This window comes from Nerophis lumbriciformis, linkage group LG03, assembly GCF_033978685.3.
Source record: "Nerophis lumbriciformis linkage group LG03, RoL_Nlum_v2.1, whole genome shotgun sequence".
NCBI classification, from domain to species: Eukaryota; Metazoa; Chordata; class Actinopteri; order Syngnathiformes; family Syngnathidae; genus Nerophis; species Nerophis lumbriciformis.
Window position 1 is genome coordinate 53,005,620 of NC_084550.2, and position 22,919 is coordinate 53,028,538.

The 22,919-nt window shown below is 38.1% G+C and overlaps 2 protein-coding genes across 5 annotated transcripts in view; one reads left to right on the forward strand and one right to left on the reverse strand.

Moving 5' to 3' along the window:
* The window catches only part of kaznb (kazrin, periplakin interacting protein b), a 351,940-nt gene that overhangs the window by 279,627 nt on the left and 49,394 nt on the right, over positions 1-22,919 (forward strand). The window lies entirely within an intron of this gene.
* On the reverse strand, positions 1,794-21,981 carry LOC140677554 (general transcription factor II-I repeat domain-containing protein 2A-like). The gene is made up of 4 exons (XM_072912253.1): positions 21,948-21,981; positions 2,766-3,385; positions 2,545-2,634; positions 1,794-2,432 (listed from the first exon to the last, which is right to left on the reverse strand). The coding sequence occupies exons 1-4, from the start codon at positions 21,979-21,981 to the stop codon at positions 1,884-1,886; spliced, it is 1,293 nt and encodes a 430-aa protein (XP_072768354.1). The 3' UTR covers positions 1,794-1,883.

Consider the following 22,919-nt stretch of genomic DNA (forward strand, 5'->3'; position numbering starts at 1 on the left):
TTCTGTCACAGAAGTACTCGTTTAATAACGTATTTATTATTCTGCTGGTAGTTTGAGGCGTTCAGTCTTAATGAAAAGGATTTCCAATATGTTGTTTACCTTTTCAGCCATATTATGTGAAGAATATGTATAGCATTGTCATCTTTAAAATGGCACAATTTTTGATCCAAGTTTTGTGTCGGATTGTGCAAGTGTCCTTCCGGTTTATGACCTGCTATTTTCTTTTTCTTTTTTGGCACTTGCAACCATTCAAACAATTTAGTGTAGTCATCATACACAAGCAGGTATTAATAATGTATATTTGTTAGGGCTGTCAAAAAATTAAAATAATTAATCGTGATTAATCGCATTTTGCTCATAGTTACCTCAAAATTAGTCAGGATTATTGGCAGATAGACATAATTTTAAGAATAATAATAAAAATATTTTTTCATCATTAATAAGTGTACCCCAGACAGATAATTTTCCAGTTTTTAATACTATGACTGGACAATGACAATTCTTTAATTAAATGTTTTGCTTATTTTAACAACTCAACACAAAATGGACATAAACATTAGGGCAGTGAATTTTTGGGCCCCACATGATTCAATTAGATTCTTGGGGTTAACGATCATTTCAGAATTGAGTAAAAATGCATTTCTTTCAATATGCATCATAACAAAAAGGGTAATAATAAAAAAATGGATATATGTTGATAGTCCAACTCATACTGACTGGTACACACAAGCTATGGAGATGATATCAGTAGAAAAAACTGCATTTAGTTTAGATAATGAGTCATACATTGGAATATGGGATCCATTATTTAAATTAGTTTTAACTATTAAATGAACCTAAAATATGACTTATTTTATCTTTGTGGAAAATATTAGACACAGTGTGTTGTCAAGCTTATGGGATGCGATGTAAGTGTAAGCCACTCTGACACTTGTTGTTCATTTTTTAAATGTTTATTTTTTATTTTTATACGGGTAAATGGCTGTGATGATAATGTAAATGAGGGATTTCTAATCACTGCTATGTTGGAATTCTTATTAATATTGATACTGTTGTTGATTTTATTCATTTTTGTTTGGCTACTTTTGGATTGTTTTGTGTCATGTTTGTGTCCTCTCATTACTCTGTTTATTGTTATCCTGAATGTTGCTGGAATTATGATATTATTGTGTATTATTTTGTTGGATTATTTAATAAAAAAATAAAAAAATAAATAAAAATAGATATTTTATTCAAAGTTCTCGATTCAAAACCAATACTTTTTGAAAGTAAAAGTACCAATGATTGTCACACACACACACGAGGTGTGGCGAAATTATTCTCTGCATTTGACCCATCACCCCCTGGGAGGTGAGGGGAGCAGTGAGCAGCAGCGGTGGCCGCGCCCGGGAATCATTTTTGGTGATTTAACCCCCAATTCCAACCCTTGATGCTGAGTGCCAAGCAGGGAGGTAATGGGTCCCATTTTTATAGTCTTTGGTATGACTCGGCCTGGGTTTGAACTCACAACCTACCGATCTCAGGGCGGACACTCTAACCCAGGGGTCCTCAAGTACAAATCTTGAAGGTCCACAAATGTTTTTTTGAAACAGGCTGGGTCCGTTTATTATCGGTCAAGCTTATATAGTAGCAGGAGGTAGGTAGTAGTTTAACATTTTCTTAAAATTAACAAAAATAAAATAAATATCCAATAAAATACATGAAAGATTTTCTTTGAAACAAAAATAAATAAGAACTTAAATAAAACTTTCACTTTTAACAAAAAATAAATACTTTTAAACACAACCCTCCTATCCCTGGTAAACAAATGACCTCAACAGATCTCATTCATGTGCAAATATAACTATGGTACAGTATATCCCCATTGTGTAAAACACAGCTGCTCAATGGGAGAATTGGGCTCTTGGGGTTGAAGCCAAGACTTTGAACTTTGGCACAAAAGGTGTGATGGCCAGGCGGAGACACTGATCCAGGTGTTCATTGGTCAGTCTGCTGCGGTACTTGTTCTTCACAATGTTCATTGTAGAGAAGGCAGACTCACAGCTGTATGTTGAGCCAAACATTGTGAGGATGTGACAGGCCATCTTATGCAGCAGAGGGAACTTGGAAGGAATGACCAGCTTTGACCAGAAGGTGATGGCGTCACACTGAGCCTCTTTCAGTGCGACACTTTCTTGGAGGTCAATGAGCTCAGTCTGCAGTGAAGCAGCTCTGGCCCATGGGAAGACTTGTTTTGCTTCTGCAGAGAACGCACTCACATTTCTGATCAGGAATGGGTTTTCAATGAACAGCAGGACTTGTTTTCCCAAAATGAAGCCATCAAAGCGAGTCTTGAAATTTGCAATGAGTTTTTCCAAGAATTCCAAATGGCACTGATGATCTCCCTCTCCTTTGGTCAGTTCCAGAAGTTTGGGGAAGTGGAGCAGTTCCTCCTGTGGATACACAGTTTAAATATATATTAGGAACAATGCTTAAAAATAGGTATGAATTATCAAGTGGAAGAAAATAGTGTGTAGTAGAAAATAATAATAACAAATTAGTTACCTGTATGTCACTTTTGAAAACCTCCAGCTTCCTCTGGAAGGCACTGACTTCTGACATCAGCTCACACACTGTGTTCTTCTTCCCCTGTAGCTTGAGATTTAGGTCATTGAGATGGGAGGTTATATATCAGCCAAAAATGCCACAGCTTCCATTTTCCCAGCATTTTGCAGAAATTACAGGAACTGTTTTGCTTTTGCGCTATTTTGCTGGGACAGAAACACTTGCAGCTCTTCTCTAATGGCCCAAAAACGCTCCAGGACCCTGCCTTTGCTCAGCCATCTGACGTTGTTGTGCACGAGCAAATCATCAAAAGCAGCATCTACCTCTGTTAGGAATGTGCGCAGCAAGCGGTGCTGCAGTGCAGATGATGCTCTCAAGAAGTTTATGAGTTTCATCATTGTTGTCATAATTTCAGAGTACACTTCTCCAAGACTTGCACAAAGGACAGACTGGTGGATTATGCAGTGATAAGATATCAGGCCAGGGTGGTGTTCTCTCAGACGCGGAACCAGTCCCTTCTCTCTCCCCAACATGGCTGGAGCGCCATCAGTAGCAATGGACACAACTTTCTTCAGATCTATCCCTTTTTCATGCAGCATTTCTGATATTGCTTTATAGATGTCTTCTCTCCTTGTTTGTCCACTGAGGTTTGCCAGGCCCAAAACATCTTCAATAAACTCCCCCTTTTCCTCATCGTAATACCTCACAAACACCAACAACTGAGCATTGTCAGTGGTGTCAGTGGACTCATCCACTGCTAGGGATATGCACTCTGCGTTTTTTATTCCATCACAAAGCTGCTTGGACAAATCACCAGCCAGTATTACAGTACGTCTGGTGGCTGTGGCATCAGAGAGTGGGATTTGATTTATTTTAGCTGTCATTTCCTCCTTTTCTTTGCCTTCAAACATGGCACCCATCACTTCAGTCAAGCATTATTTAATTATTTCTGCATCAGAGAATAGCTTCTTGTGTTTACCCAAAACCCATGCCACTCTGAGTGAGCACTCTGTTGCTATTTGTTGTTGTGTCATAGATTTAACAAAAATCTTGCTTGATGTTTCATATGACTTTTCAGCCTCATTATTTCTTAGCTCTGAATTATGAGGAAATGTCTCTTCAAATTCGCGGTGCTCTTTCAGATAGTGACGTTTCAGATTTTCACTTTTCACCAGAGCAACAGCACTGTTGCATATTAGACACATTGGTCTGGTACTTGCAGTAGGTAGGATGAAAACACATTGCTCTGTCCATTCTTCCTTGAAACGTCGGTTTTCCCTGTCCACCTTTCTTTTACCAACCTGAGCCAACTTGGAGCATGCCATTGTGATTTGATTCGCATTCAGTGACTGACGAGTGAACAGTTAGCGAAGTAGCGATACGAGACAACTGTGTGCCTGCAGCGAAAGGTTCCATGCACTGTGCACATGTGTATGACCCAGGTGGTAACAGCCTATCAGCGCGTCGTTGTGATAGAGATGACAACCCATACCCCGGAATCAGCCAATCAGAGTGGCGTTCTCTCGCTCTCACTCCGTCTCTCTCTCTTTCTCTCTCTGAGAGAGAGAGAGAGAGAGAGAGAGAGAGACACGGAGAAGTGTAAACGAAACGTGGAGATATTTGACTAAAAACAACAAAGAACATTGACTTGCGCTAGCGATAACTCAAAGATGAATACAATTATTATATTTTTTTATGATAATTATAATTATAATAATAATTTAAAAAAAAAATATATATATATATATATATATATATATATATATATATATATATATATATATATATATATTTTATTTTATTTTTTATTTTATTTTTTTTTACTATAATTTGTGCTGGGTCCGGACGGACACGTCGCTGGGTCCGGACATGGACCACGGTCCGCCTGTTGAGGATCACTGCTCTAACCACTAGGCCACTGAGTAGGTAATAACAATAGGTGCCAGTTCTATGATTAACTAAAAAGATAAAAAGCTGTGATACATTTCTATATTACTTAAAAGAACATTGGTTTTGTTTAATAAAATCCTACATAAACATTAAAGTCAAATATAAATAAGGCAACAAAAGTAGTATCCGACACTTCCCTTTTCTTTAATTGGTCGAACAAGACAGATTTAAAAAATAAACATAAAATATATGTTGTTTATTTGGGTGGGTTTTTAAATTGATTTTCGATTATTATTATTTTTATTTGATTAAGAATGGTTACAAATAAAAATCTTGATTAATTCGAAAATCTAATTTTTTGACACTCCTAATAAACACACTTTTAAAGAGGATGAAAATATTACCTGGAGTCTTTCCAGATTTTGTATTTTGCAGGAATACAGAATTTGTATTCCTGCTTTAAGAGCACTTGCATTCAGAGGAGGAGCTACCAGTTTCACGCATTATTAACACAAAATATAGATTGTTACAAATCATGGTTGGATTGTCAAAGATGTTTGATAATGTAAAATATTGTGATATTTCTACTCAAATAAATGCTTACGTATTGTACAAGTTAATGGTCTTAATGTCGCTGCATGACAATGTCTTAGCCTTCTCTATCAATCATCAATATCATGTCATATTCAGCCTGTTAATCATTCTGTAATTGAGAAGTATCAACCAGAACATGTTACAAAAGAATATATACTTTATTTCAATCTGCCACAAAACTGATGTACCAGCATGTATTTAGGTATAAATATCACAGATTACGTTACAAAACACTTTCGACAAAGCTTGATCGTAATGTAAGATATTTTTATATTGTTGCAGTCGTTAGACCGGATGTAGAATGGAGCACTTTTATTGTGACGCAGGAAGTAGGTGCCTTGACACTATTTGGCACTATTTTGTTACACTTTATTAGGCATTTCTTACATATTCCTTTTTTTGTTTTTTTACCTTAAAGAGGTTATTGAGAGGTCATAAAAAATATAAATAATTATCAATATTGACCAATATAAAAAAAAATTTAATCGTGATACAGTTTCGCCCAGCCTTAATAAAATAGATAAACAGCTCTGATACTTTTCTACATTACTTAAAAGAAAACTGGTTTTGTTTGATAACATTCTACCCAAACATTTAATAAAGTCAAATACAAATAAGGCAACAAGAGAAGTATCCAACATTTCACTTTTCCAAAGTAAATCTGTAGAGCAGATATGGGCATCTACATCAACAATATGAATTGCCTGAGTGGCTGGACAGGACAGATATAAAATAAATGAATTTTCTATTTTTTTTTTTATTTAAATGTCAAATTTAAAAAATGACAACCCTAGTGGTACCTCAACTTAAGAGTGCACCCAATATAAGATTGTTTTGAGATAAGAGCTGTCGCTCAGCTAATTGTTCTGCTTTAGGTTGCAAGCAAAAATGTGAGTTACAAGCATTTCTGTAATTAGTCAGCGTAGCAATTATCACAGTGAACCCCGTAAGATCCACTTAAAACATCTGGCCTTACCCGCTAGCATTAGCTTGTAGCTAAAGATCGACATAACATTGTTTTTCCAACCATTGTATGGAAAAAGTGGGTGTGAAGGACAGTGCTGAGAAGAAATGGATGATAGTCGTTGAGTTAAATAAAGAAATAGTCTAAAACAATTTGAGCCTATCACTGCTAGTCTGTGCCATACTAAAGCCAGCTAAGAATGTTCAAATAATATCTAAACAGTGGACATTGTTCCATGAAAATATGGAGAAGCTGCTGATGGTGTGTTTGACTGCAGCTGGAACAAGAGTATCTAGTCGATAGAAAAGCACTATACAAACCTAATCCATTATTATTATTAGGGATGTCGATAAATGCTTCAAAATGTAATATCGGAAATTATCGGTATCGGTTTCAAAATTATTGGTATCGGTTTCAAAAAGTAAAATGTATGACTTTTTAAAACGTCGCTGTGTACACGGAGGCAGGGAGAAGTACAGAGCGCCAATAAACCTTAAAGGCCCTGTCACATAATATATGCGGCTTTAACACACACACATAAGTGAATACACACACACTTGGTCAATAGCCATACAGGTCACACTGAAGGTGGCCGTATAAACAACTTTAACACTGTTACAAATATGCGCCACACTGAACCCACACCAAACAAGAATGACTAGCACGTTTCGGGAGAACATCCGCACCGTAACACAACATAAACACAACAGAACAAATACCCAGAACCCCATGCAGCGCTAATTTTTCCGGGACACTACAATATACACCCCCCGCTACCCCCCCAACCCCGCCCACCTCAACCTCCTCATGTCCCAAATTCCAAGCTGCTGTTTTGAGGCATGTTAAAAAAAATAATGCACTTTGTGACTTCAATAATAAATATGGCAGTGCCATGTTGGCATTTTTTTTCCATAACTTGAGTTGATTTATTTTGGAAAACCTTGTTACATTGTTTAATGCACCCAGCGGGGTATCACAAAACAAAATTAGGCATAATAATGTGTCAATTCCACGACTGTTTATATCGGTATCGGTTGATATCGGTATCGGTAATTAAGAGTTGGACAATATCGGATATCGGCAAAAAAGCCATTATCGGACATCTCTAAATATTATAGAAGTCTACTCTTCAAGGCAAATGCTGTACATTATTCTAACATTACATCATAAATCTACTGTAGTTGTTTGTAGTACATTCTATTGCATTGTTTTTTTATACAATATTTTCTATGATAGAAGTTAGTTTTTCTTTTTAAAAGGCATATTACACATTCAAAATGGTGCTGTTTGGGGGGACAAAGCACCAGTTTTATTGATTTCAAGACGTTGAGCTGAGATACATGTGTTTTGAGTGAAGAGCTCTGTCGTAGAACCAATTAAGCTCGTACAAAATGAGGCCCTACTATACCTTTTATTTTTTTTATTAGACTCTAAATCAGGGGTGTCAAACGTACGGCCTGAGGGCCGAATCAGGCCCGCGAACAGATTTTATCTGGCCCGCATGATGAGTTTGCCTAAAAGTGAAATGAGTTGCATTTAAAAAAAAAAAGAACTGCTGTTCTAAATGTGTCCACTGGATGTCACAATAGCAATTCTGTTAGGACTAGCAAGAGGTACAAAGTAAAGTATGGCTGCGGCTCCTCTCCCTCGACCCAAATGAAACTCAAAACCTGCCGTTTTATGACTTCTGCTTCAAACACATCATTATTTGGCACCCTTACTCCCCCATAATGTTTCTGTCAATAACGAGAAAACTTAACCCTTTTGAATAGTTTTTACCTCCATTTCTGGACATGACAAAGGAGGTATTGGATACCAAGAAGAGTTTACATTAGAGATGTCCGATAATGTTTTTTTTGCCCATATTCCGATATTATCCAACTCTTAATTACCGATTCCGATATCAACCGATACGATATATACAGTCGTGGAATTAACACATTATTATGCCTAATTTTGTTGTGATGCCCCGCTGGATGCATTAAACAATGTAACAAGGTTTTCCAAAATAAATCAACTCAAGTTATGGAAAAAAAATGCCAACATGGCACTGCCATATTTATTATTGAAATCACAAAGTGCAATTATTTTTTTTAACATGCCTCAAAACAGCAGCTTGGAATTTGGGACATGCTCTCCCTGAGAGAGCATGAGAAGGTTGAGGTGGGCAGTGTTGAGGTGGGGGGAGGGGGGGGGGGGGGTAGCGGGGGCTGTATATTGTAGCGTCCTGGAAGAGTTAGTGCTGCAAGGGGTTCTGGGTATTTGTTATGTTGTGTTTATGTTGTGTTACGGTGCGGATGTTCTCCCGAAATGGGTTTGTCATTCTTGTTTGGTTTGAGTTTGAGTTTATTTCGAACATGCAAGTATACAACATGATACATCACAATCTTCAGTTTCTCTTTTCAACATGTTCGAAAAGGAGTAGGAAGAAGCAGAGCTTATTTAATCCTACCCCTTTTCTTTTACATAACAGTTGCTAAAACTTTTGTTCACTTCCTGTTCTCAATTTATTCACAATATACTCCATAAGTAATCACAATAAAATAAGTAAATAAATGATAATTGGTGAAGTAAGTTACATTTCATATGTTGAGATAGGTAAGATTATTTTGTGAGTGAAATAATGAAAGAATGGATGAGTTAAATAAATTCAGAATGTTTATCATGGTTCTTCTTTGTACTTTGTAAACACTTTAAGTTTGAAGAGTTTTTTGAAGTGGATCATATTAGTACATTGTTTGATTGCTTTGCTTAATCCATTCCATAATTTAATTCCACATACTGATATACTGAAGGTCTTAAGTGTTGTACGTGCATACAAATGTTTTAAATTACATTTCTCCCTAAGATTATATTTCTCCTCTTTTTTTGAGAAGAATTGTTGTATATTCTTGGGTAGCAGGTTATAGTTTTCTTTGTGTATAATTTTAGCTGTTTGCAAATTCTCTATGTCGTAGAATTTCAGTATCTTTGATTCAATAAATAAAGGATTTGTGTGTTCTCTATATCCAACATTATGTATTATTCTAACTGATCTTTTTTGTAACACCGTTAATGAATGAAGTGTACTTTTGTAATTATTTCCCCATATTTCTGCACAATAACTCAGATATGGTAACACTAGTGAGCAGTAGAGAATATGAAGTGATTTTTTGTCTAGAACATGTTTTGCTTTATTCATTATTGACGTGTTTCTTGCTACTTTATGTTGTATATTTTTTACGTGAGATTTCCAGTTCAATTTATCATCAATCATTATACCTAGAAATTTGGTTTCATTTACTCTTTCAATTTCTATTCCGTCTATTTGTATTTGTGTTTGACTTTCTCTTCTACTGTTACCAAATAGCATTATTTTAGTTTTACTGAGATTCAACGATAGTCTGTTTTTGTCAAACCATCTTTTTAATTTGTTAATTTCTTCTGTTATTATTTGTAGTATCTTCTGTGTGTTCTCTCCTGAACAAAACGCTGTTGTATCATCCGCAAATAATACTAACTTTAAATCTTTTGTAACTTTACAAATGTCATTTATATATAGATTGAATAATTTAGGTCCTAGTATTGATCCCTGAGGTACACCACAGGATATATTTAGCGTTGTAGAGGTGTGTTCGCCTACCTTCACGTATTGTTTCCTGTTCATTAGATAACTTCTTATCCAGTTTAAGACTAACCCTCTGATGCCATATCGTTCTAGTTAGTTGATTAAAATATTGTGATTAATTGTGTCAAATGCTTTAGTTAGATCCATAAAAACTGCTGCCGCACATTTTTTATTATCTATAGCATTGGTAATTTCTTCTATAATTTCAATTAAAGCCATCGAAGTTGAAACATTAGCTCTGTATCCATATTGATTTTCTTCGAGTATTCTATTTTTATTTATGAAACTCTCTAATCTGTTATTGAACAGTTTTTCAATGATTTTAGAAAATTGTGGAAGTAAGGAAACAGGTCTATAGTTTGTAAATTGATGTTTGTCGCCAGTCTTGTAAATTGGTGCAACTTTAGCTATTTTCATTTTGTTTGGAAATGTACCTGTTTGAAATGATAGGTTACTAATATACATTAATGGTCCTGAGATCTCTTCAATAACCTTTTTTATCGTTTGTGGGTTCACAGGGTGGCGAATATTTGTAACAGTGTTAAAGTTGTTTATACGGCCACCCTCAGTGTGACCTGTATGGCTGTTGACCAAGTATGAATTGCATTTACTTGTGTGTGTGTGAAAAGCCGTAGATATTATGTGACTGGGCCGGCACGCAAAGGCAGTGCCTTTAAGGTTTATTGGCGCTCTGTACTCCTCCCTACGTCCGTGTACACAGCGGCGTTTTAAAAAGTCATACATTTTACTTTTTGAAACCGATACCGATAATTTTGAAACCGATAATTTACGATATTACATTTTAAAGCATTTATCAGCCGATAATATCGGCAGTCCGATATTATCGGACATCCCTAGTTTACATATTGTGTTTTTTTGTTCAATCCCAGAAAGACTGTGACTTAAAGTTTAATCCTGGCTTTGTAGATACACTGAGACCTGAGAAGTCTAAGCTCATTGTGTTTTTGAAACTGCACCAACTTCCTCAGAATTTTCAACAAACTTGAAGTGTTTTGTCTAGTCCAGTGGTTCTTAACCTGGGTTCGATCGAACCCTAGGGGTTCGGTGAGTCGGGCTCAGGGGTTCGGCGGAGGTCAAGACACACCCGACTCATCGTGTAAATAAAAACTTTTCCCTATCGGCGTATTACGGATACGGCAACAGCAGAAGTCAGACTGATTTGCAGGTGTGTAATTTGTTGTGAGTTTATGCACTGTGTTGGTTTTGTTGTTTGAACAAGGTGATGTTCATGCACGGTTCATTTTGTGCACCAGTAATAAAACATGGTAACACTTTAGTATGGGGAACATATTCACCATTAATTAGTTGCTTATTAACATGCAAAATAGTAACATATTTTCTCTTAACTAGTCATTATTAAGTACTTATTAATGCCTTATTCGGCATGGCCTTATTATAACCCTAACCCTCTAACCCTGGCCCTAACCCTCTAACCCGGGGGTCGGCAACCCGCGGCTCTAGAGCCGCATGCGGCTCTTTAGCGCCGCCCTGGTGGCTCTCTGGAGCTTTTTCATAAATGTATGAAAAATGGAAAAAGATGAGGGCAAAAAAATATATTTTTTGTGTTAATATGGTTTCTGTAGGAGGAAAAACATGACACAAACCTCCCTAATTGTTATAAAGCACACTGTTTATATTAAATATGCTTCACTGATTCGAGTATTTGGGGAGCGCCGTTTTGTCCTACTAATTTTGGCGGTCCTTGAACTCACCGTAGTTTGTTTACATGTATAACTTTCTCCGACTTTGTAGGACGTGTTTTATGCCACTTCTTTTTCTTTCTCATTTTGTCAACCAAACTTTTAACGTTGTGCGTGAATGCACAAAGGTGAGTTTTGTTGATGTTATTGACTTGTGTGGAGTGCTTATCGGGCATATTTGGTCAATGCATGACTGCAAACTAATCGATGCTAACATGCTATTTAGACTAGCTATATGTACATATTGCATCATTATGCCTCATTTGTAGCTATATTTGAGCTCATTTAGTTTCCTTTAAGTCCTCTTGATTTAATTTATATCTCATGACACACTATCTGTATGTAATATGGCTTTTAATTTTTTGTGGCTCCAGACATATTTGTTTTTGTATTTTTGGTCCAATATGGCTCTTTCAACATTTTGGGTTGCCGACCCCTGCTCTAACCCTAACCAAATAGCTCTAAATTAAGTCTTTGTTACTTAGAATATGTTCCCCTAGTGTCCAAAAAACTCTAAATTAAGTCTTTGTTACTTAGAATATGTTCCCCATACTAAAGTGTTACCAAAAACATATAACTTTGTCTTGAATTTGAAAAAAAACATTTTATTTTTCACTAAAGAAGGGTTCGGGTGAATGCGCATATGAAACTGGTGGGGTTTGGTACCTCCAACAAGGTTAAGAACCACTGGTCTAGACGATTATTTGTGATTTTTCCATAATGTGCTTGTTCTATTTTTGGCCAAAGCAAAACAAAGAAAACAACCTGGAGTTGACTTTATTTTTAAGTTATCGTGCCATGATTTTACCAGTCCGGCCCACATGGGAATAGATTTTCCTCCATGTGGCCCCTGAGCTAAAATGAGTTTGACACCCCTGGTCTAAATGTAACCAAAACATTACCCAACTCAACTCTGCAGTTGAGTACCGTATTTTTCGGACTATAAGTCGCTCCGGAGTATAAGTGGCTGCAGGATTAGGTCTCTGCTTTTTGCAGATGATGTGGTCCTGATGGCTTCATCTGGCCAGGATCTTCAGCTCTCACTGGATCGGTTCGCAGCTGAGTGTGAAGCGACTGGGATGAGAATCAGCACCTCCAAGTCCGAGTCCATGGTTCTCGCCCGGAAAAGGGTGGAGTGCCATCTCCGGGTTGGGGAGGAGATCTTGCCCCAAGTGGAGGAGTTCAAGTACCTCGGAGTCTTGTTCACGAGTGGGGGAAGAGTGGATCGTGAGATCGACAGGCGGATCGGTGCGGCGTCTTCAGTAATGCGGACGCTGTATCGATCCGTTGTGGTGAAGAAGGAGCTGAGCCGGAAGGTAAAGCTCTCAATTTACCGGTCGATCTACGTTCCCATCCTCACCTATGGTCATGAGCTTTGGGTTATGACCGAAAGGACAAGATCACGGGTACAAGCGGCTGAAATGAGTTTCCTCCGCCGGGTGACGGGGCTCTCCCTTAGAGATAGGGTGAGAAGCTCTGCCATCCGGGAGGAGCTCAAAGTAAAGCCGCTGCTCCTCCACATCGAGAGGAGCCAGATGAGGTGGTTCGGGCATCTGGTCAGGATGCCACCCGAACGCCTCCCTAGGGAGGTGTTTAGGGCACGTCCCACCGGTAGGAGGCCGCGGGGAAGACCCAGGACACGTTGGGAAGACTATGTCTCCCGGCTGGCCTGGGAACGCCTCGGGGTCCCACAGGAAGAGCTGGACGAAGTGGCTGGGGAGAGGGAAGTCTGGGCTTCCCTGCTTAAGCTGCTGCCCCCGCGACCCGACCTCGGATAAGCGGAAGAAGATGGATGGATGGATGGATGGATGGAACTCTGCAGTTGAGTACCGTATTTTTCGGACTATAAGTCGCTCCGGAGTATAAGTCGCATCGGCCGAAAATGCATAATAAAGAAGGAAAAAACATATATATGTCGCATTTTTGGGGGGAAATTTATTTGATGAAACCCAACACCAAAAATAGACATTTGAAAGGCAATTTAAAATAAATAAAGAATAGTGAACAACAGGCTGAATAAGTGTACGTTATATGAGGCATAAATAACCAACTGAGAACGTGCCTGGTATGTTAACGTAACATATTATGGTAAGAGTCATTCAAATAACTATAACATATAGAACATGCTATACGTTTACCAAACAATCTGTCACTCCTAATCGCTAAATCCCATGAAATCTTATACGTCTAGTCTCTTACGTGAATGAGCTAAATAATATTATTTGATATTTTACGGGAATGTGTTAATAATCTCACACATATGTCGCACCCCCGGCCAAACTATGAAAAAAACTGCGACTTATAGTCCGAAAAATACGGTAAATGAATGGCTTTCCTGCCCGGGCCATATAAGAGGAAATACGGTAATTCCAATAGTTATCAGGGAGGTTGGTAACAAGCTTCAAGTCCCTCAGGTGTGTGTGTGTGTGCCTCTTTTAACTCAACGCCATGACCTTCATTGCAGCCACACACTTATGTAACAAAAACCAAAGTATTTTTGTACAAGTTAGCAGTATTCCACTCCATAACGATTTCTCTTATCAACACAATGACAAGCCTTGGTTTGGTTGTGTTTGATGAAGCTCCTCTCTTATCAGCTAATTGCCTGCATTAGTCTTTTTTTCCAGCTTTCTCCACCCGAGCGCAACGTTCCGACTTATTACTTTGATGCTGTTTGGTCCAACACTGCTGTGGGGCGTCTCCATATGTTGCGAGATGATTTGTTCTCCAGCACGTAGTAATTGATGGAAAATCTGCAATGGATTGATGTTGCCACGGCAATGAATTCCATTTTGGACTTCCTCAAACACTTAAGTGCAGCCCGAAGTCAGCCGAGCGGCCTAATCAGTGGCATCACCTCAAAACTTACGGTTTTGACCTAAAACTTCATGTCTTAAAGATCTTTGACCGGTGTTTTTTTTTTTTAAGAAGATTCCTAAAAACAACTGACCAGTTTGTCATTTATACACTGCAAAAACTGAAATCTAAGTAAGATGAAATATCTCAAATAAGGGTGATATTTGCTGATTTTCTGTCTGATAAGATAATTCTTCTCCCTAAGCAGATTTTATGTTAGAGTGTTTTACTTGTTTTAAGGGTTTTGGTCCTAAATGATCTCAGTAAGATATTACAGCTTGTTGCTGAGATGTTATGACCTATATTGAGTAAAACATGCTTGAAACTAGAATATCAACTGATGCAAAGCTGTGTCATCAACACTCACAAGTATAAAACTACTTTTTTAAAGTAATCATTACTTACTTCATGCATGAAAAAAAAATTATGATGTATGCATATCATTATGTCAAGATAATGGCACTAGCATTTACTTAATTCAGAATAATTTTCAACATATTGAGCAAAAAGGTCTTTTTTTTCTACCAAGAAAAGTGCACTTGTTATTAGTGAGAATATACTTATTTTAAGGTATTTTTGGGTTCATTGAGGTTAGCTAATTTTACTTGTTTTGGAAAGTCTTGACAAGCCAAATTTTCTTGCTCTATTGGCAGATCATTTTGCTTAGTTCAAATAAAATACCCCTAATTTTTGTATTTTTTTTTTCTTGTTTTTGAACACTGACTTTTTGCAGTGTAGGCTCTCTAACTTGTGTTTTATGTACCTAAAAACAACAACACCCTCCTGTCATATTGAGGATTTTTGACTTTTTTGTGCTAATTCCTTAAAAACAGCAGATCTTTCCTGTCATTGACTTTATACGATCTGTAATTAGAGTCTTTGGAGTAGATTCTGATCTGATTGTTGTCATTTAGATGATCTTGGGTGAGCATTTGTGCAATAGATCCCCAAATACAGCAGAGTGCACCTGTCATATAGCTGCTCGTTGACTGCCTATCATTTTTGCAGTAGATGAACAGCAAAGCGCTCCTGTCATATTGAGAATCTTTGACTAACGTTTTTGTGCTAATTCCTTAAAAACAGCAGAGCTTTCCTGTCATTGACTTTATACCATCTGTGATTAGAGTCTTTGGAGTAGATCCTGTAAATAGCACAGCATTGTTGTCATATAGATGATCTTGGGTGAGCATTTGTGCAATAGATCGTCAAATACAGCAGAGCGCACATGTCATGTAGCTGCTCGTTGACTGGCGTTTTTACAGTCTGTTCCTAAAAACAGCAGGACACCTCTGTCTTATAGACAATCTTTGACTAGTGTTAAAAAATGGCAGAGCACTCCTGTCTTATAGAGAATCTCCGACTCTGGCTTTTGCTGTAGGTCCTTGAAAACAACAGGGAACTTCTGTCATAAATCCATCCATCCATCCATCTTCCTCCGCTTATCCGAGGTCGGGTCGCGGGGGCAGCAGCCTAAGCAGGGAAGCCCAGACTTCCCTCTCCCCAGCCACTTCGTCCAGCTCCTCCCGGGGGATCCCGAGGCGTTCCCAGGCCAGCCGGGAGACATAGTCTTCCCAACGTGTCCTGGGTCTTCCCCGTGGCCTCTTACCGGTCGGACGTGCCCTAAACACCTCCCGAGGGAGGCGATCGGGTGGCATCCTGACCAGATGCCCGAACCACCTCATCTGGCTCCTCTCGATGTGGAGGAGCAGCGGCTTTACTTTGAGCTCCCCCCGGATGACAGAGCTTCTCACCCTATCTCTAAGGGAGAGCCCTGCCACCCGGCGGAGGAAACTCATTTCGGCCGCTTGTACCCGTGATCTTGTCCTTTCGGTCATAACCCAAAGCTCATGACCATAGGTGAGGATGGGAACGTAGATCGACCGGTGAATTGAGAGCTTTGCCTTCCGGCTCAGCTCCTTCTTCACCACAACGGATGTCATAAAGAGAATATTAAATAGTTTTTTTAAATAGGTTCCTAAAAACAGCGAGACACTCCTTACTTATAGAGCAAAAATTTAAGATTTGAAATGAACTCGGGGGCCGCCAGTTGAATAGCACTGCTGTGGGTCTTTAAAAACAGAAAAACACTCCTGTCATGTAAAGAGGATCTTTGACTAGCTTTTTGCAGTAAATACTAAAAAACAGGAAGGACGTCCTGTCGCATAGAGGCTCTTTGATTCACGTTTTGCTACAGTAGATTTCCTAAAACCAGATCACTCCTGCGTTTTTGTTGTGGATCCTTAAGAACAGCAGACCACTCCTATCATACAGATCATCTTTGGCTGTAATTTTTGCAGCAGATGAACAGCAGAGCGCTCCTGTCATATTGAGGATCTTTGACTAACGTTTTTGTGCTAATTCCTTAAAAACAGCAGAGCTTTCCTGTCATTGACTTTATACCATCTATGATTAGAGTCTTTGGAGTAGATCCTGTAAATGGCACAGCATTGTTGTCATATAGATGATCTTGGGTGAGCATTTGTGCAATAGATCGTCAAATACAGCAGAGCGCACCTGTCATGTAGCTGCTCGTTGACTGGCGTTTTTACAGTCTGTTCCTAAAAACAGCAGGGCACCTCTGTCTTATAGACGATCTTTGACTAGTGTTAAAAAAATGGCAGAGCACTCCTGTCTTATAGAGAATCTCCGACTCTGGCTTTTGCTGTAGGTCCTTGAAAACAACAGGGAACTTCTGTCATGAAGAGAATATTAAATAGTTTATTTTAAATAGGTTCCTAAAAACAGTGAGACACTCCTTACTTATAGAGGATCTTTGACGGGGGTTTTTGCAGTATGTCAGGACTATTAAACTAAATTGTCGAGGGGCCACATTTGCAGAAAGCGAAGGACCTTTACTATTAGTCTTATTTTGAGAACTTGTTTTTGGTCTATTTATTTTGTCAGAATTACAAATTTCAGGGAAACAGCCCTTTGTTTTTGGGAATTTGCTGCAAAAGTGTTAGATTTGGAAAGCAAAAATTTAAGATTTGAAATTAACTCGGGGGCCGCCAGTTGAATAGCACTGCAGTGGGTCTTTAAAAACAGAAAAACACTCCTGTCATGTAAAGAGGATCTTTGACTAGGTTTTTTGCAGTAGATACTCAAAAGCAGGAGAGAGGTCCGGTCGCATAGAGGCTCTTTGATTAGCATTTTTACAGTAGATTTCCTAAAACCAGCGGATCACTCCTGATATTGAGGATCTTTGTTTTGTCGTATTTATTGTAGAAGAACAGCAAACCACTCCTATCATACAGATAATCTTTGGCTATCATTTTTGCAGTAGATAAACAGCAGTCAAAAAGTGCAGGGCAGGGGTTCTCAACCTTTTTGACCTTGGTGTCCAACCTTTACACTCAGATATTAACACTTAGTTAGTAACCTTACTTTTGATTTTAATCGTGTTCCATAATTATATCTAATCTACTAACAGTTTACAACCCTGTCAAATGATATGAAACTTCACAAATATTATTTATCTAAGACATAAACTTTGGGCTCAGGTCAGGCTGATTAGAAAAAAATAGTATTAACAAAATACACTAGGGATGTCTGATAATGGCTTTTTGCCGATATTCCCGATATTGTCCAACTCTTTAATTACCGATACCGATATAAACCGATACCGATACATACAGTCATGGAATTAACACATTATTATGCCTAATTTGGACAACCAGGTATGGTGAAGTTAAGGTACTTTAAAAAAAAAATTTAAAAAAAAAATATATATATATATAAATCAATTAAAAAAAAATTCTTGAATAAAAAAGAAAGTAAAACAATATAAAAACAGTTACATAGAAACTAGTAATGAATGAAAATGAGTAAAATTAACTGTTAAAGGTTAGTACTATTAGTGGACCCTTGCAGACTGTATTGATATATATAATGTAGGAACCAGTATATTAATAACAGAAAGAAACAACCCTTTTGTGTGAATGAGGGGGGGAGGTTTTTTGGGTTAGTGCACTAATTGTAAGTGTATCTTGTGTTTTTTATCGGCAGGCCGATATTATCGGACATCTCTAAAATATACTGCACAAGTAGGGACTCATATCACTGACAAAAAATACATTTACATACAATTATGTTGTGCTGAAATAAATGAACTGAATTAATAGTGAACATGTTTCTTAACTAAACTGTCAATAAACATTTAAGTGCATATGAAAATACAACTATGCCACTTTAGTCATATTTTGTGCGCCGTAGGAACTTTTTTATGAATTTGGCTCCGGACTTCTTCTGTTTGTCTGATATTGTCATTACTGCCACAAGTGATGGAGAAGTGTATTACAATGGAGTAGTCTGCGGCCCATATGGACCACAGCTGAGAAACAGATATTATTTGGTGGACCTCTAGGAGGGGCTCGTGGCCAAACAATGGGCCCCGTCCGGCCCCATGGTTAAGAAACACTGAGGATATGTGAATGCCGTTTTTAGAGTAAATCCTTAAAAACGGTAAAGCGCTCCGGTCATGTAGATCAGTGGTTCTCAAATGGGGGTACGCGTACCCCTGGGGGTACTTGCCAAGGGGTACATGAGATTTTTTTTTTTTTATATTCTAAAAATAGCAAAAATTCTAAAATCCTTTATAAATATATTTATTGAATAATACTTCAACAAAATATGAATGAAAGTTCATAAACTGAACATCAAATCAAGTAGGCTATTCCATTCATTACCATAAACCCAGAGTTTTCCCCCATGCCATGATGGTTTGACCCTCACTAAAATGTCTGTCAAAAAGAACTGTGAAAAGAAATGCAACAATGCAATATTCAGTGTTGACAGCTAGATTTTTTGTGGACATGTTCCATAAATATTGATGTTAAAGATGTATTTTTTTGTGAAGAAATGTTTAGAATTAAGTTCATGAATCCAGATGGATCTCTATTACAATCCCCAAAGAGGGCACTTTAAGTTGATGATGACTTCTATGTGTAGAAATCTTTATTTATAATTGAATCACTTGTTTATTTTTCAACAAGTTTTTAGTTATTTTTATATCTTTTTTTCCCAAATAGTTCAAGAAAGACCCCAACAAATGAGCAATATTTTGCACTGTTATACAATTTTAATAAATCAGAAACTGATGACATAGTGCTGTATTTTACTTCTTTATCTCTTTTTTTCAACCAAAAATGCTTTGCTCTGATTAGTGGGTACTTGAATTAAAAAAAAATTCACAGGGGGTACATCACTGAAAAAAGGTTGAGAATAACTGATGTAGATAATAGTTTTTGCAGCGGCTAAAATACAAACCCAAAAACCAGTGAAGTTGGCACCTTGTGTAATTCATAAATAAAAACAGAATACAATGATTTGCAAATCATTTTCAACCTAAACTGCAAAGACAAGATACTTTACGTTCGAACTGGAAAACGTTGTTATTTTTTGCAAATATTAGCTCATTTAGAATTTGACCTGGAACATGTTTCAAAAAAGCTGGCACAAGTGGCAAAAAAGACTGAGAAAGTTGAGGAATGCTAATCAAACACTTATTTGGAACATCCCACAGGTGAACAGGCTAATTGGGAACAGGTGGGTGCCATGATTGGGTAGAAAAGCAGCTTGCATGAAATTCTCAGTCATTCACAAACAAGGATGGGGCGAGGGTCACCACTTTGTGAACAAATGCCTGAGCAAATTGTTTAAGAACAACATTTCTCAACCAACTATTGCAAGGAATTTAGGGATTTCACCATCTACGGTCCGTAATATCATCAGAAGGTTCAGAGAATCTGGAGAAATCACTGCACGTAAGCAGCAAGACTGAAAACCAACATTGAATGCCCGTGACTTTCGATCGCTCAGGCGGTACTGCATCAAAAAGCGACATTGGTGTGTAAGGGATATCACCACATGGGCTCAGGAACACTTCAGAAAACCACTGTCAGTAACTACAGTTGGTCGTGAAAGCCATTTATCAACAACACCCAGAAACGCTGCCGGCTTCGCTGAGCCCGATGGACTGATGCAAACTGTAGAAGTGTTCTGTGGTCTGACGAGTCCACATTTCAAATTGTTTGTAGAAACTGTGGCTGTCGTGTCCTCCGAAACAAAGAGGGAAAGAACCATCCGGATTGTTATAGGCTCAAAGTTCAAAAGCCAGAATCTGTGATGGTATGGGGGTGTATTAGTGCCCAAGGTATGGGTAACTTACACATCTGTGAAGGCACCATTAATGCTGAACGGTACATACAGGTTTTGGAGCAACATATGTTGCCATCCAAGCAATGTTATCATGGACGCCCCTGCTTATTTCAGCAAGACAATGCCATGTGTTACAACAGCATGGCTTCATAGTAAAAGACTGGCCTGCCTGTAGTCCAGACCTGTCTCCCATTAAAAATGTGTGGCGCATTATGAAGCCTAAAATACCACAACGGAGACCCCGGACTGTTGAGCAACTTAAGCTGTACATCAAGCAAGAATGGGAAAGAATTCCACCTGAAAAGCTTCAAAAATGTGTCTCCTCAGCATACTTGCCAACCCTCCCGAATTTTCAGGGAGACTCCCGAAATTCAGCGCCTCTCCCGAAAACCTCCCGGGACAAATATTCTCCCGAAAATCTCCCGATTTTCAGCCAGAGCTGGAGGCCACGCCCCCTCCAGCTCCATGCGGACCTGAGTGAGGACAGCCTTTTTTCACGACGGGAGGACAACAGGGTGACAAGAACTAAATCATCCAGACTAGAGACAAATTGTATTATTATGTTTATCTTACCTAAAAATAAATATATTTATTAATTTAAAAAAAAAACTAAATACATTTTTACTATATTTTGCAAAAAACATCAAAATTAATTGTATTTTTATTTGTATTTTTTCTGACTCCTTATTACATCCAGCCATAGAATTAAAATAAACATATTTGAAATAATTAATTTTAAATTATCATAATAATTCATTTAAAATGACCATATTTAATTATTAAAATAATTGCTTGTTTATCAACAACTTTAGCATTTTATTCATTACATTTTGAAGCTCTCAGAAGCCAAGTTATGTTATATTCTTTAAGATTTATTTATGCAAGTTTGAAGTATGAAATACTTGACTTGGGGAATTCTAGCTGTCAATATACTCCTCCCCTCTTAACCACGCCCCCACCCCTGACCACGCCCCCCCACCCTCCACCCCCCACCTCCCGAAATCGGAGGTCTCAAGGTTGGCAAGTATGCTCCTCAGTTCCCAAAACGTTTACTGAGTGTTGTTAAAAAGAAAGACCATGTAACACTGGTAAAAATGCTCCTGTGCCAACTTTTTTGCAACGTGTTGCTGCCAAAAATTCTAAGTTAATGATTATTTGCAAAAAGTAATTAAGTTTCTCAGTTGGAACATTAAATATCTTGTCTTTGCAGTCTATTCAATTGAATATAAGTTGAAAAGGATTTGCAAATCAGTGTATTCTGTTTTTATTTACCATTTACACAACGTGCCAACTTCACTGGTTTTTGGTTTTGTAACACTCACTCAAGTTTTGTTTCCAGATCGTTATTCATATTGGGAAAAAAAGGAGTTTAATCCCAGCGATTAAAACATCTAACTCCTAATTATGGCCAATCAAATCTTGCTATTCTGTGCTGCGTGGAGCTCTTAAGGCTCAGTAAAAGCTCGCACAGAATAAAACGCTGTAATTTTTTATTTTTTTATTTTTTTGCAGCTGAGTGACAGTCATTATATCTGTCATCGCTTTGAACAGTAACATGGTTTTTTTTCATGCATGATGAAGCCGTTAAACCAGCCCGGGCAGCCTCGTCTCTCACAGGCAGCTGCTGCTCGCTGAAACTTGGCCTCCATTGTCCAATAACATCAATGGGAGGAACCAAGAATAACACAGCACCTGATGCCAGAACATGGCCTCTATTTTTGCCCACAAACAATCCATCGCGTTGCGTTTCCGACATTTCCCTCGTAACTTTTCTGCAAAAATGCGTAGAAAGTTCGGTGCAGAATCAAGTACGATCTTAGTTACAAGATGTTGTGTTTCTCACGTAACTTGACAAACGTACCCACCAGGTCGTGTGTCCTGCTGCTCGTGTTTGTTTTACTGTTACCCCTGAGGGTTGGGCGGGCCTCTTTTACGCATAGAAGCTGCTGGAAAGCATGCAAAACTCACTTTCTCTCTCTCTCTTTTGCTCTCTCTCTCTATCATAATATGTTCCCTTTTCCAGATATGGTTTTCTTCTGACTTCTGATTAGTTAAAAGTGTCTATACTGCCACCTGTTGCTGTGGTATGTGTAGCTGCAGCTAGGGGTGTTCCTATACAACTTTTTTTTCCACTTCTGATACGATACCAATTTTAACCCGACACAATATCAGCAGGAATCATTGTACCGTATTTTTCGGACTGTTAAAATCCTTTCATTTTCTCAAAAATCGATAGTGCGCCTTATAACCCGTTGCGCCTATTGTACGGAATAATTCTGGTTGTGCTTACCGACCTCGAAGCAATTTTATTTGGTACATGGTGTAATGATAAGTGTGACCAGTAGATGGCAGTCACACATTAGAGATACGTGTCGACTGCAATATGATGGCAATATGACTCAAGTAAACAACACCAACCAGTTTTTGTTTCATCTGACATCACATGGACAAAGATAAGACCTTCTGGAGGAAAGTTCTGCGGTCAGATGAAAGAAAAATTGAGCTGTTTGGCCACAATACCCAGCAATATGTTTGGAGGAGAAAAGGTGAGGCCTTTAATCCCAGGAACACCATTCCTATCATCAAA